The 11,469-nt window shown below is 52.2% G+C and overlaps 1 protein-coding gene across 2 annotated transcripts; it reads left to right on the top strand.

The window, feature by feature from the left end:
• The first annotated feature begins 609 nt into the window (after positions 1 to 609).
• Positions 610 to 8,892, top strand: Prkag3 (protein kinase AMP-activated non-catalytic subunit gamma 3). Of its 2 annotated transcripts, XM_059278213.1 has the most exons (13): positions 610 to 642; positions 1,018 to 1,057; positions 1,491 to 1,643; positions 1,952 to 2,358; positions 3,588 to 3,669; positions 3,801 to 3,859; positions 3,965 to 4,010; positions 4,189 to 4,243; positions 4,694 to 4,820; positions 4,969 to 5,134; positions 7,824 to 7,861; positions 8,020 to 8,166; positions 8,481 to 8,892. In XM_059278213.1, exons 1-13 carry the CDS (start codon positions 610 to 612, stop codon positions 8,595 to 8,597), a joined length of 1,470 nt encoding a protein of 489 aa, XP_059134196.1. In that variant the 3' UTR covers positions 8,598 to 8,892. The 2 variants fall into 2 exon arrangements, with proteins under 2 accessions (XP_059134196.1, XP_059134195.1); XM_059278212.1 differs by lacking the exons at positions 610 to 642; positions 1,018 to 1,057 and having other exon boundaries at positions 1,413 to 1,649.
• Positions 8,893 to 11,469: the final 2,577 nt, after the last annotated feature.

Raw genomic sequence — 11,469 nt, forward strand, 5'->3', positions numbered from 1 at the left:
CCTCTGGCACAGGAAGATGCACAGCCAGTACACATGGTGGGCTAGGGGCTGGGCTCCTGCACACCCCTCATCTCTCAACCACACGTCGACTCAGGGGTTGCTCCCTCTGCACACAGATATGAGCCCATGCTCTCAATCCCATCTTGCACCTTTGAGATGATCAGCAGAGTGCCCACCTGCTTGACCCGTGCTCCCCATCACTTTCGCCTTTCACCTAAGAAGGGAAACTGGTTGGCGGCACTCAAAAGGGGATGTCGAGACATACCCTGGCTGCTCTATGAGGACCACCCACAACCCCCTCACAGTCTCGAGTGTATCCTTCCTAACTCATTCCATCCTTGGCTAGGGAGGTTTGCGTGGAGGAGAAAGTAGTGAAGATGGCCAACTTTTCTCCTTTGAACTCTTAGCTCCAAGATGAGAGTTCCGCCTCCGCAGCGCCCCCAAGCCGCGGCGAGGGAACAGCTGCGGGCTGAGCGCTCCCTCCCAAGACCTGACAATCAGAGAGAACCTGATCCCTGAGGGCCCGCTGCCAGGGGCCAGCCCAGAATAGTTGCCACCCCGCCGCCAGCCGCCTGTCGCGCACTCGCTAGCGGACTTAGGGCTGGCCGCATGGAGTCTGAGCTGGAACACACACTGCCTGGGGTACCGGGGTCCCAGGGGGCCGGCGCTGGGATGTAGGGAGACAGCAAGCGTGTGGCCGTGTGTGTGTGTGTGTGTGTGTGTGTGTGTGTGTGTGTGTGTGTGTGTGTGGTGTGTGTGTGTGTGCGTGTGTGTGCGGCCCATGAGCTTGCTGTGCACTGTACTCTGTGGGTGTGAGCAGGCCGGTTCCATGTATGTATGTATTTTGCATGTATGTGCCTGTGTGGGATTCTGGGTGTGCCAGGAGTGTGCAAGTGTGTATGTTGTGCATGTGTGTATACACATGGTGTGTGGGTAGGTGTGTTTTTTAAAGGGGACAACCCAGGGACTTCAGAACAGGAATCATTTTCACAACAATTCAGATATTCTCTTGCGTAGACCCTGACCTGGAGCCACAGTGGGTGTCCAGAGAGTCAAGGTGGGTGGAGCGGGGCTCCCTGTGGGGCTAGCCTTTTCTCTATAGCTCCCTTGGCTCCCACCTTTCTGAACCCCAATCCCTAACCCCTCCCTAGCTTGGCCTTCTCCCTCATCCTTTCCCCAGCGTGTGTCCCCCACCTTCCCTTTCCTCTTTGATGAAGATCTGAACCCCAGTGCTAACCTTACCACTTCCCAGCTGTGTGATTTGTGGCAAATTGCTTAACCTCTCTGAGTTTCCGGTCCCTTGCTGCTAAATAGGAATGCTATTCCTATTTACAGTACCTGCCTCAGAAGATTTCTACGAATAGAAAATGAAAACTGTTGGGGGGAGAGGGGCGGTGCTTTGAAAACTTCCAATGTGGTCACTGATGACGTCGTGATGGGTTTTGTTGTAGCACGCCCTTCTAACCGAACAGGTCCTTTCCTCCTTCCAGAGATGGACTTCCTAGAACAAGGAGAAAACTCGTGGCCATCACCAGCTGTGACCACCAGCCCAGAAAGAACCCATGCAACACGGGGCGTCAAGGCTTCCAGATGGACAAGGCAGGGGGCTGTGGAGGAAGTGGAGCCACCCGGATTGGAAGAAGGTGAGGGTATGGTCAGTTATGGTGACAGGGGGCAGCAGGAATTCCAGAGTGGTGCCCGACCAGAGATCACACGGAGCCAGGCCAGTCTCATCTTGTGGCCTCGGTCTCTCTACATGAGAGGCAGTAACTGTGCTGCAGGCACAGAGCCCCGATGCGGCCGCCTTGGAAAGATGGAAGAGAGTTGCAGTCTGCTAGGACTCTGAGACTCCACCACATCCGGGCGCCCCAGCGCTGCCAAACCCTGAAGGCACCGAGAACGTGCTTTGGAAGATGCAGTAATGCTCCTCGCTGCCTTCTTCCCCCAACAGGTGCCCAGGCCAGACCAGCTGCTGAGTCCGCCAGGCAGGAGGCCACATTCCCCGAGGCCACACCCTTGGCTCCAGCAGTTCCCTTGGCTGGAGTGGAGACCTCCCCCAGCGGGTGGGACCTCCTCTTGCCCGACTGTGCAGCCTCAGCAGTGGGTTCCAGCACAGGTGACCTGGAGCTGGCCATCGAGTTCCCAGACCCGGAGGCCTGGGACGGTGAGCTCCAAGGCCTGGGGGAGGACAGGCCTCGGCCTTGCCCATCCCCACGGGCCCCACTTCTCAGCTTGAGTTGGGATGATGAGTTGCAGAAGCCTGGGGCCCAGGTCTACATGCACTTCATGCAGGAACATACCTGCTATGATGCCATGGCCACCAGCTCCAAACTGGTCATCTTTGACACTACGCTGGAGGTAAGACCCTGGTTTGACCCTGGTTGAGCTCAGGGCTCAGCCTCCTGCCTCTGCAGCTACCACTCATACCCTCCTGGATGTCTTGTCAAGCCGAAGTCCCTGCAAGTCCCTTTCTAGGACTCCTTAGTATCATAGGGGGAGTAGGGAGAAAGGATGCTCTGTGAGGACCCCCTAATTGTCATCACAGCTCTGTCACTCTGAATCTGCCAAAACCTGGGGTTGGCCACTTCATCTCCATCATCTCTAAAAATGGGGACCAGAGGCTTGCTCCTCCCTGTTTCAAAGGAGTCTTAGAACAACCCAGGACAAAGAAAGAACACTCTGTTAACTGTGTAAGATGTCGCAGAGTCATTCAGGACCAAGAGGAGGATACTCTGGCAACAGAAAAAAAAAAAAAAAAAAAAAAAAAAAGCAAATGGTTTGGAAGCTGCTCTGCCATTAGGCGAAACTGACTCCATCATTATCACTGTTACGGCAGGGCAAAAGATGCCTACGTGCTCGAGGCGTGGGATATGTGTCATCCGCAGAACACAGTCTGGTTCCGGTGCTTCGCAGAGGGATATGTTTTATTTTAATAGCGCCGCTTAATCTTGATGTGAGCTAAGAGTCGGGTGCAGTGGCCCACACTTGTGATCCCAGGCCTGAGGGGGCTGAGGCAGGAGGGTCCCAAGTTCCAGGCCAGCCTGGAAACCAAACACCACCACCACAGAAGCCTAGAACGGAAGGACAGGAGAGAAGAGAGAAAAGAGTTAAGGAAAGGGAAGAGATGGGGAGGAAGAAAAGAGAAGATGCAAACCAAGTATGCTCAGCACATGTAGGTAGTTTTGCTTAGGATAAGGGTCAAAATAAGTTAGCGTCAAATTTAGCGAGGAAATTGTTGTAGCTCTGCATATGTTATGGGAATAGTTATACCTCTGTCACTTAGATGAGCAAAAACTACACCATGTCTATATGCACACGACCTCCATGTAGAAACCTGCTGTATCTAATGATGGCCCCTCGGTGCCTCTGGGCACAAGCAGCCTTATCTGTGTGGTAAACGTGACGACAGCGGTCTTGTCATGGGAAAGAGGCAGACACATGTGGAGAGGAAGCAGAGCGAAGATCCCATGGAAGGACGGGGACACACACACACACACACACACACACACACACACACACACACAGCAAGAGGGGAGGCTGAGGGGCCTGCCAGTCCTCCCCCGCCTTTGTTCTTTCCTGCCCCTCAGATTAAGAAGGCTTTCTTTGCCATGGTGGCCAACGGTGTGAGGGCAGCCCCTCTGTGGGACAGCAAGAAGCAGAGCTTTGTGGGTGAGGAGAGGGGGTTGGGGAACGGCGGGAGGGACCTCACGTGGTATAAGAACGCCAGCAGGATGGGGTCCTCGATGAGCCTTACACCTAGGCCTGACCTTCCCCCAACTTGTCGCCTGTCCACCCTGCAGGCATGCTCACCATCACAGACTTCATCCTGGTGTTGCATCGCTACTACAGATCCCCCCTGGTGAGTTCTGGGGTGTCACTCGGGCTGGGCTGAGCTGGGGCGTCTTCAGGAGGCCCAATGCCCCAGGGCTCATGCCTGACCCTAAAATCCCACCCGTGCCTTTAGGTCCAGATCTACGAGATTGAAGAACATAAGATTGAGACCTGGAGGGGTAAGTTGGAGAAGCCTGTGGGGTTAGAGTTGGGGCCCAAGGCCTGGCAGAGAAGGTGGGATTTCCTGGAGAGCACAAGTCCGTGGGGAAGCCTCCAGTGCCTGCAGGAAGGAAAGGTGTTAGGAGGCAGGATGCAGCGACCGGGGACCCTTGTGGCCTGACTTGAGTTTTTCTTCAGAGATCTACCTACAAGGCTGCTTCAAGCCTCTCGTCTCCATCTCTCCCAATGACAGGTAAGCATCTTCTCTGTTCGCCTGAGCACACCCCCATCTGTCTGTCTCAAAGATTTTTGTTGTGACATTTACTGCTTGCTTAAGTGTGTGAGTGAGTGTGCATGTGTGCGTGTGCGTGTTCGTGTGTGTGTGTGTGTGTGTGTGTGTGTGTGTGTGTATTATCATGGCGCACGTGTGGAGGTCAGAGGACATTTTGCAGGAGTTGGTTCTCTTCCACCGTCTGGGATGCAGGGATTGAGCTCAGGTCATCAGGCTTGGCATCAAGGCCATCTTGCATCATCTTGCCTCAGCCTCTTGGATCGTGCCCTTGTGCTATCCCATTCAGACCTGGATTTGTTCACTTCTTCTGGGAAGCAGAGGGATGAGAGGACCCCGGTGCTCTGTCCGGGGGCCTCAGATGGAGGGTCTCTCCCGCATTGCTCCTAGTCTCTCTGCTTTCATTCGTTAAAGTCTGTTTGAAGCTGTCTATGCCCTCATCAAGAACCGAATCCACCGCCTGCCGGTCCTGGACCCGGTCTCCGGCACTGTGCTCTACATCCTCACACACAAGCGGCTACTCAAATTCCTGCACATATTTGTGAGCCTGGGATGGTGGGAGCAAGCGGGGAGCCACGGGAGACACTGAAGGTCAAGTGTCCTAGCCCAGGCAAAGGGAGCGGGGGGGAGCTAGAGCCCCTGGGAGCACCTTGATCTGATGAGATCACCACCGCATCCCATCCCAACAGGGTGCCCTGTTACCACGGCCCTCCTTCCTCTGCCGCACTATCCAAGATTTGGGCATCGGCACATTCCGAGATTTGGCTGTCGTTCTGGAAACAGCTCCTATCCTGACCGCGCTGGACATCTTTGTGGACCGGCGTGTATCTGCGCTGCCTGTGGTCAATGAATCTGGTACTACACACAGGGCGAAAGGCTCTAGCTAGGGTGGGCAAGGCCGGCCCGAAAGGACCGTGTGGGCAGGACGTGGAGCCAGAGTCTTAGAAGTCTCTGCTTGCTTTGAACTTTGGGCCAGTTATCTGAGCCTCAGTTTCCCCAAGTGTGGAAGGGAATTTTTTTTCTAGGCAGGGGTGTTGTTTTGAGACAGGGTCTCACCCTGTAGCCCGGAAATTCACTATGTAACCCCTACTGGCCTCAAACTCATGGTAGTTCCTCTGCCTCCGCCTCCTCATGCTGGGATTTGGGAGTGCACCACCACGCCCCATGTGTCGGGGACTCTTCGTCCTTTTTGCCTTTGAAGGAGAACCGGTAAGATTACCTGCAATAAGGTGACTATGGTAGTAGGGAACAGCAGATCCTTTTGTGTCTTGTATTAGTGCACCCTAAACTTGACCATGGGATCTTGATGTCCTGTTCTAGGAAGGTAGAAGGGACAGCAAGAGTCTCTCTTTAGTTAGACTGTGACCACAGATATTTCAAAGTTGGGGCTGGGAAATGGTTCATTGGGTAAAGGGCTTCATGCTTGACGCTTACATCAAGACCAGAGTTCGGATCCCTCAGCACTCATAAAAGTGGGGATGGTATGGAAGCCTGCCTGTAAACCCAGGGCCCAGGAGGAGGCAGCAGGGGACCCCTGGACATGAGCTGGCCAGCTAGACTGGCTGAATTTTGGGGTATCAGGTTCAGTGAGAGATTTTGCCTGAACAAAGTAGAAGGCAGTAGAGGAAGATGCCTGGCATCAACCCTGACCTCCACACGTGCACGAGCATACACACACACACACACACACACACACACACACACACGTGAGAACACATTCACCCCACACACACACACACACATACACACACACACTCACACACACACACGAGCACACACACACACACACACATACACACACACACACACACACACACACACACACATGAGCACACATATATACATACACATGCCCACACATGTGAGAACACACACCCACATGAGCACACATACACACATAGACACATACATGCTCACCCATGTGAGAACACACACCCACATGAGCACACATACACACATAGACACACACATGCTCACACATGTGAGAACAGACACACATAGACACTACATACACCGCATTAAAAAGAGGAAATACAAAGTTATATTCACCAGAATGAAGTTGAACATTATGAAGGGCTTTTAACTTATACTCAAACATGAAAACTCTCAAGGGAAATAAAAATGATAGAGAACAACATATCGCCATAACCAACTCATCATTTTTCTGAATTAAGAAAATAAATTACAGACATCAGGTCATATCACCCCCATGCACTTCAGTCTGGCTTACAGTCACCTTGTTTTATACTTCCCAACACAACTGTGAACAGCTGGGCGGGTGAGATGGCTCAGCCAGCACTAACAATCAAGCCTGGTGACCCGAGTTCAATCCCCAGAACACACAGGGAAGGAGAGAACCGACTCCTGAGAACCGTCTTCTTCTGACCCCCACATCCATGCTGCGGCATGTGCGCACACAGCAATAATAAATAGAACGTAAAGGGTCTGCTGCACTTATTTAGGTGTGTGTGCACGCACACGTGGGTGCCTATGTGCTACTGTGCATACAAGGAGATCCGGGGACAACTCTCAGGAGTCAGTTCCCTCCTCCTACTGAGTGAGTACCAGGGATCAAATTCAGGTTGTCAGGATTGACGCGTGCCTTTACCCACTGAGACATCTCATTGGCCCTTCAAGTATTTTCTTTTTTAAGAGAAAAGCTATTTTTAAAACTATGAATAACTTATTGCGACCTAATTTCCAATCCTGATTCTCATTTTCCCATTTCTCCCAAGAATGATTGTTTTTTAAACAGCCAACTTGTCCAAACCAAGTCCAACTGAAGTCCATTACTTCTCATTTCTTCAGTTTGTCCCTGAAGTCTGTTTAAATCTAAGACTGTTCCCTTTCCTCTCATTTTTCACGGCACAAGTCACTCGAAAAGTCTGCATTAGTTTTCCTGTATCCCACCTTCAAGGATACAGAGACGGCTCAGCACGGAAAGACACTTGCAGCCAAGCCTGACGACCTGAGTTCAATTCCCGGGACCCGCACAGTAGGAGAGAACTGTCTAAAGATTGTCCTCTGACCTCCATTCCCATTCATGTGTGCTGCGGTACTCTGATGTGTACACACACACACACACACACACACACACACACACACACACACACGCACGCACGCGCGCGCACACGCATGCACGCATGCATGCATACACAAACAAATGTAGTTTAAAGGGTTAAAAAAAAAATCCCATGTCCAGATTTGTCCATCTGCCTCCTGGAGGCGGCTGTGCCTCATTCTCCTGCTCCTGTTTCCTGTGAACCAGAAATTGAAATTAAATGACTAATGTCTGTACACTACGAGGCTGGCATATTTCACAGGCGCCGCCGCCGCCATCCTCTCCCTGCAGCTCACGGGAGCCTGAAGTCAGGCGTCTCAGTGATGCTAAGTCTATTTGTAGGTCGGGGCAGCATGATGCCCCATGACTAAGCCAGCAGCCTGGGGGGTACTATCAGGGAACTCATTTCAAAAGTCTTCCCCATGTCCCCTGAAGAGCACCCTGGTTCTGAGCTGGGCTTTTCTTCTCCATTCCCCGCTACAGGTCAGGTCGTGGGCCTCTACTCCCGCTTTGATGTCATTGTAAGTGTCTGTGGGACCTGGGGGTGCCACAGGGAGGCTGCGGCGTGAGGACCGATGGGAAGTCTCTGTGGTTACCCTTCACAAGTGTATCAGAGTGCCATCTCCAGGCTGCAGCCTAGGTAATGAGGTCATCCATGACTGTCTTCCCCCTGCCTCAGCACCTGGCTGCCCAGCAAACCTACAACCACCTAGACATGAGTGTAGGAGAAGCTTTGAGACAGAGGACACTGTGTCTGGAGGGGGTTCTCTCCTGCCAGCCCCACGAGAGCCTCGGCGAAGTCATTGACAGGATCGCACGCGAACAGGTACCTCGCACCCCTCCGGGCATGCCCTCAGCACAGATGGCCTAGTTCTTCTTTGTGTAGCTCTCGCCATCCCTGTATACCGGGCACTTGGCCTGCCTTCCCTTTCAAGACCAACTTTTGGCATCTGCATTGGTAGGTGTCTGGTCCTGTTCATAGGGCCCTCATGCCAAGATCCACAGCCAGCTGAGTGGTCAAAGCCACGGCCAGCTGTTCCCAGGAGATGTCCGTGGCTCCTTGAGCTATCTTAAGCTTTCCCCCTTATTAGCTGCTGGAGCCAAAGGCTCTGCCCCTCCCTGAACACTGTGGACCCACAGGTGCACAGGCTGGTGTTGGTGGATGAGACCCAGCATCTTCTGGGCGTGGTCTCCCTCTCTGACATACTTCAAGCGCTGGTACTCAGCCCTGCTGGCATCGATGCCCTCAGTGCCTGAGAGTGCCTGAGTCCTCACTCCCAAGCCATCTCCCTCACCTGAAAACCAATGGAAGGATCTAGGGGGACTTGGTCTTCATCTTCTTCCACCCCCGTTTGCTGGCTCTGCTCTGGTACAGGTAGGCTCTGCCATGAGCTGTAGGGTAGTCCCTTAGTATTTCTGAGCTCCTAGATCTAGTTAGGGTACCCTGAGCATGGCAGTGGTGCCAGTCATAATTGAGAAGCCCCATAGGAACTGTCAACAAAGGCTTTACAGACTGCTACGTCATCCCAATTCCAGCTGAGGTTGTGGAGGTCCTGCTGGAAGGGATGGATAGAGGTGGGAAATCCTGAGCTCTGGGAAGGTAGAGCTGCCTTCTCTCTACTCTGTTCCCACTGGGAATTTCTTGAGAATAAAGCAAGCTAACAAACTTTTGTTGAATGCATTTCTATCATCGGTATGGGCTAACAGAGGAGGGGGTGCCCACCTACTGCTCATCTCAGTGAATTTTGACAGATTGTGGACTGTCCTGGCACCATGCTTGGTTGGGGGGCATTGCCAAAGGATGGGGCAGAAATCCTACCCAGTTAGCAGTAGGGGGAGATTCCTGTTGGAAGGGCACCTCCTCTTCCCGATTTGGTCAACGTCTCCTCTTTTTCTCACAGGCTCTCCAGCCTTCCCTAATTGTCCTTGCTATACCTACACTCCCAGAGGCCTTTGGGCATGCCCAGTACACCAGGATGATGAAATTAAGAGCAATCGAGTCAAGCCTGAAAGTCCTGAACCAGAGGCACTGCGATCAGCCTAGGACAATCTGTATGCCCTGTCCCTTTTTAAGCCTTTCCCTCCCACCTGGGTCAGGGCTGAGCTCGATGTGGCCGTGAGCATGCAGCCGACGGATTTAGCTGGGCGCCTGGAATGCTTAGTTCTGGATGCATGTTCCCAGCTCCTACGAGCCCCGGCTGTTCTTTCCCTGTGGAAGCTCCCATTGCGCCACCACCATCATACAAGCTGCTGGCGGCCAACATTGAGCAGCCCTTGAGTCTAGAGCTGTCTGTTGGGGCTGAAGCGGGACTGTCACGGTGCCCTTTTTGGGTGTCCATAACGGGTCAGCCATTGAGGTCTACAGAAGTATGTGGTACTTACTCTCAGGCTCCAAGAAGCAGGTCCAGCAGGGCTTCTGATGCTGTTGTCCATTGGGCTCCTTAGCTCTCACTAGTAAGTCATGTTCTACCCCCAGATAGATTCAGATCTTTGAGAATGAGCCATCAAGAAAAAAGAAACAAAAGAGCAAGCCCTGACCTTGGATGCTACAGGCTTACTCAAAGGCTGCAGTCATTGAAATGAACTTACAGCAAGCTCCTTGTGTCTCCTGAATTCAAAGACTTGAGGGAAAGTCTGTCTGAACTTGGCAAAAACTACAAGTGGCCTTCCTTTTTGTGCGTAGAATGTTATTCTGCCAATATTTTTTAATCTTTGATTTGTAACAAAATGATAAGGAAAATGTTTATTCATTACTCACCTAGCAGGTGGAACTCAGTCTGCAAATGGGAGTCTGCAGGAAACATAGCTGATCCTGCAATGCTGGATGAACTCAATTCACCAAGTACAAAGAAATGAATCTCAGTCGATTCTGGGCCTCTTCGTCTGCCGTTATCCTCCCCCGTGATGGCGTGGGTCCTCAGATCCAGTGGTCCAACACAGAACAGAGTAGATTCCTATTTCTATGATCTTCTAAAATTCTTTTTCATTTTACTTTATGGCATTGTGTGTGCATGCAGGCATGAGTGTGCCACAGTGGAGTGTGATTGTGTATGTGTGTGTGTGCCTGGAGGTGAGTGTCCCACAGTGCAGATCAGTGGACAACCTCAAGCGTGGGTCCTCTGCTTCTACCTTGTTTGAGACAGGGTTCCCTTGTCGTGCTTCTGGGGATCTCCTGGGACTGCAGTACAGGGATGGCACACTCCAATATTCCTGCCTTGTTCAGCTGTACGTGAGTTCTGGGAACTCGATCTCAGGGATTCACACATGTGCACCAAGTACTTCGCCCACTGAACCACTGAGCCATCTCCCCAGCTCGCCTATTTTTCTCTCTTCCTCCTCCAGCTCCTCCTCCTCCAGCTCCTCCTCCTCCTCCTCCTCCTCCTCTTTTAATTTGTTTTGAGAAAGGGTTTCACTACATATCCCTGGCTAGCCTAGAACTCACCATGTAGGCCGAAATGGCATCAGACTCATAGAGACCCACCTGCCTTTGCCTCCCAAGTGGTGGGATTAAAGTCATGTGCCACCATGCCCAGCTGGGTAGTCAGTCCCATTTTTAATTTTTTTGGGAGGAGGGGAATCTTCATACTGTTGACCATATGGCCATGCTGTTGATCATATGTACATGAAGTATAGGCTATGAACACTGAGCTCCAAACTCCAATCCCCAGTCATATCACATAGACACCCCACTCTGTTGCTCAGGTGAGTGTTAAGCTCCTGGGCTCAACCAACTCTCCTGCTTCAGCCTCCAGAGTAGTTGGGGCTATAGGCGTTCATCGTGGTGCCCAGTGGGTAGCTTTTACTATCTACAGCTGAAGCAGGACTGTCAGAGTGCCTTTTTTTTTTTTTTTTTTTTTTTTTTGAGACAGGGTTTCTCTGTGTAGCTTTGCGCCTTTCCTGGAACTCACTTGGTAGCCCAGGCCGGCCTCGAACTCACAGAGATCTGCCTGGCTCTGCCTCCCGAGTGCTGGGATTAAAGGCGTGCGCCACCACCGCCCGGCAGGGTGCCTTTTTTTGGGTGACCATAACGGGTCTGCTATTGAGGTCTACAGAAGCATGTGGTACTCTCAGGCTCCGAGAAGTAGGTCCAGCAGGGCCACCCACCATGATTCTAAGGTGCAAAAAGGCA

Source organism: Peromyscus eremicus, chromosome 13 (genome assembly GCF_949786415.1).
Source record: "Peromyscus eremicus chromosome 13, PerEre_H2_v1, whole genome shotgun sequence".
NCBI classification, from domain to species: domain Eukaryota; kingdom Metazoa; phylum Chordata; class Mammalia; order Rodentia; family Cricetidae; genus Peromyscus; species Peromyscus eremicus.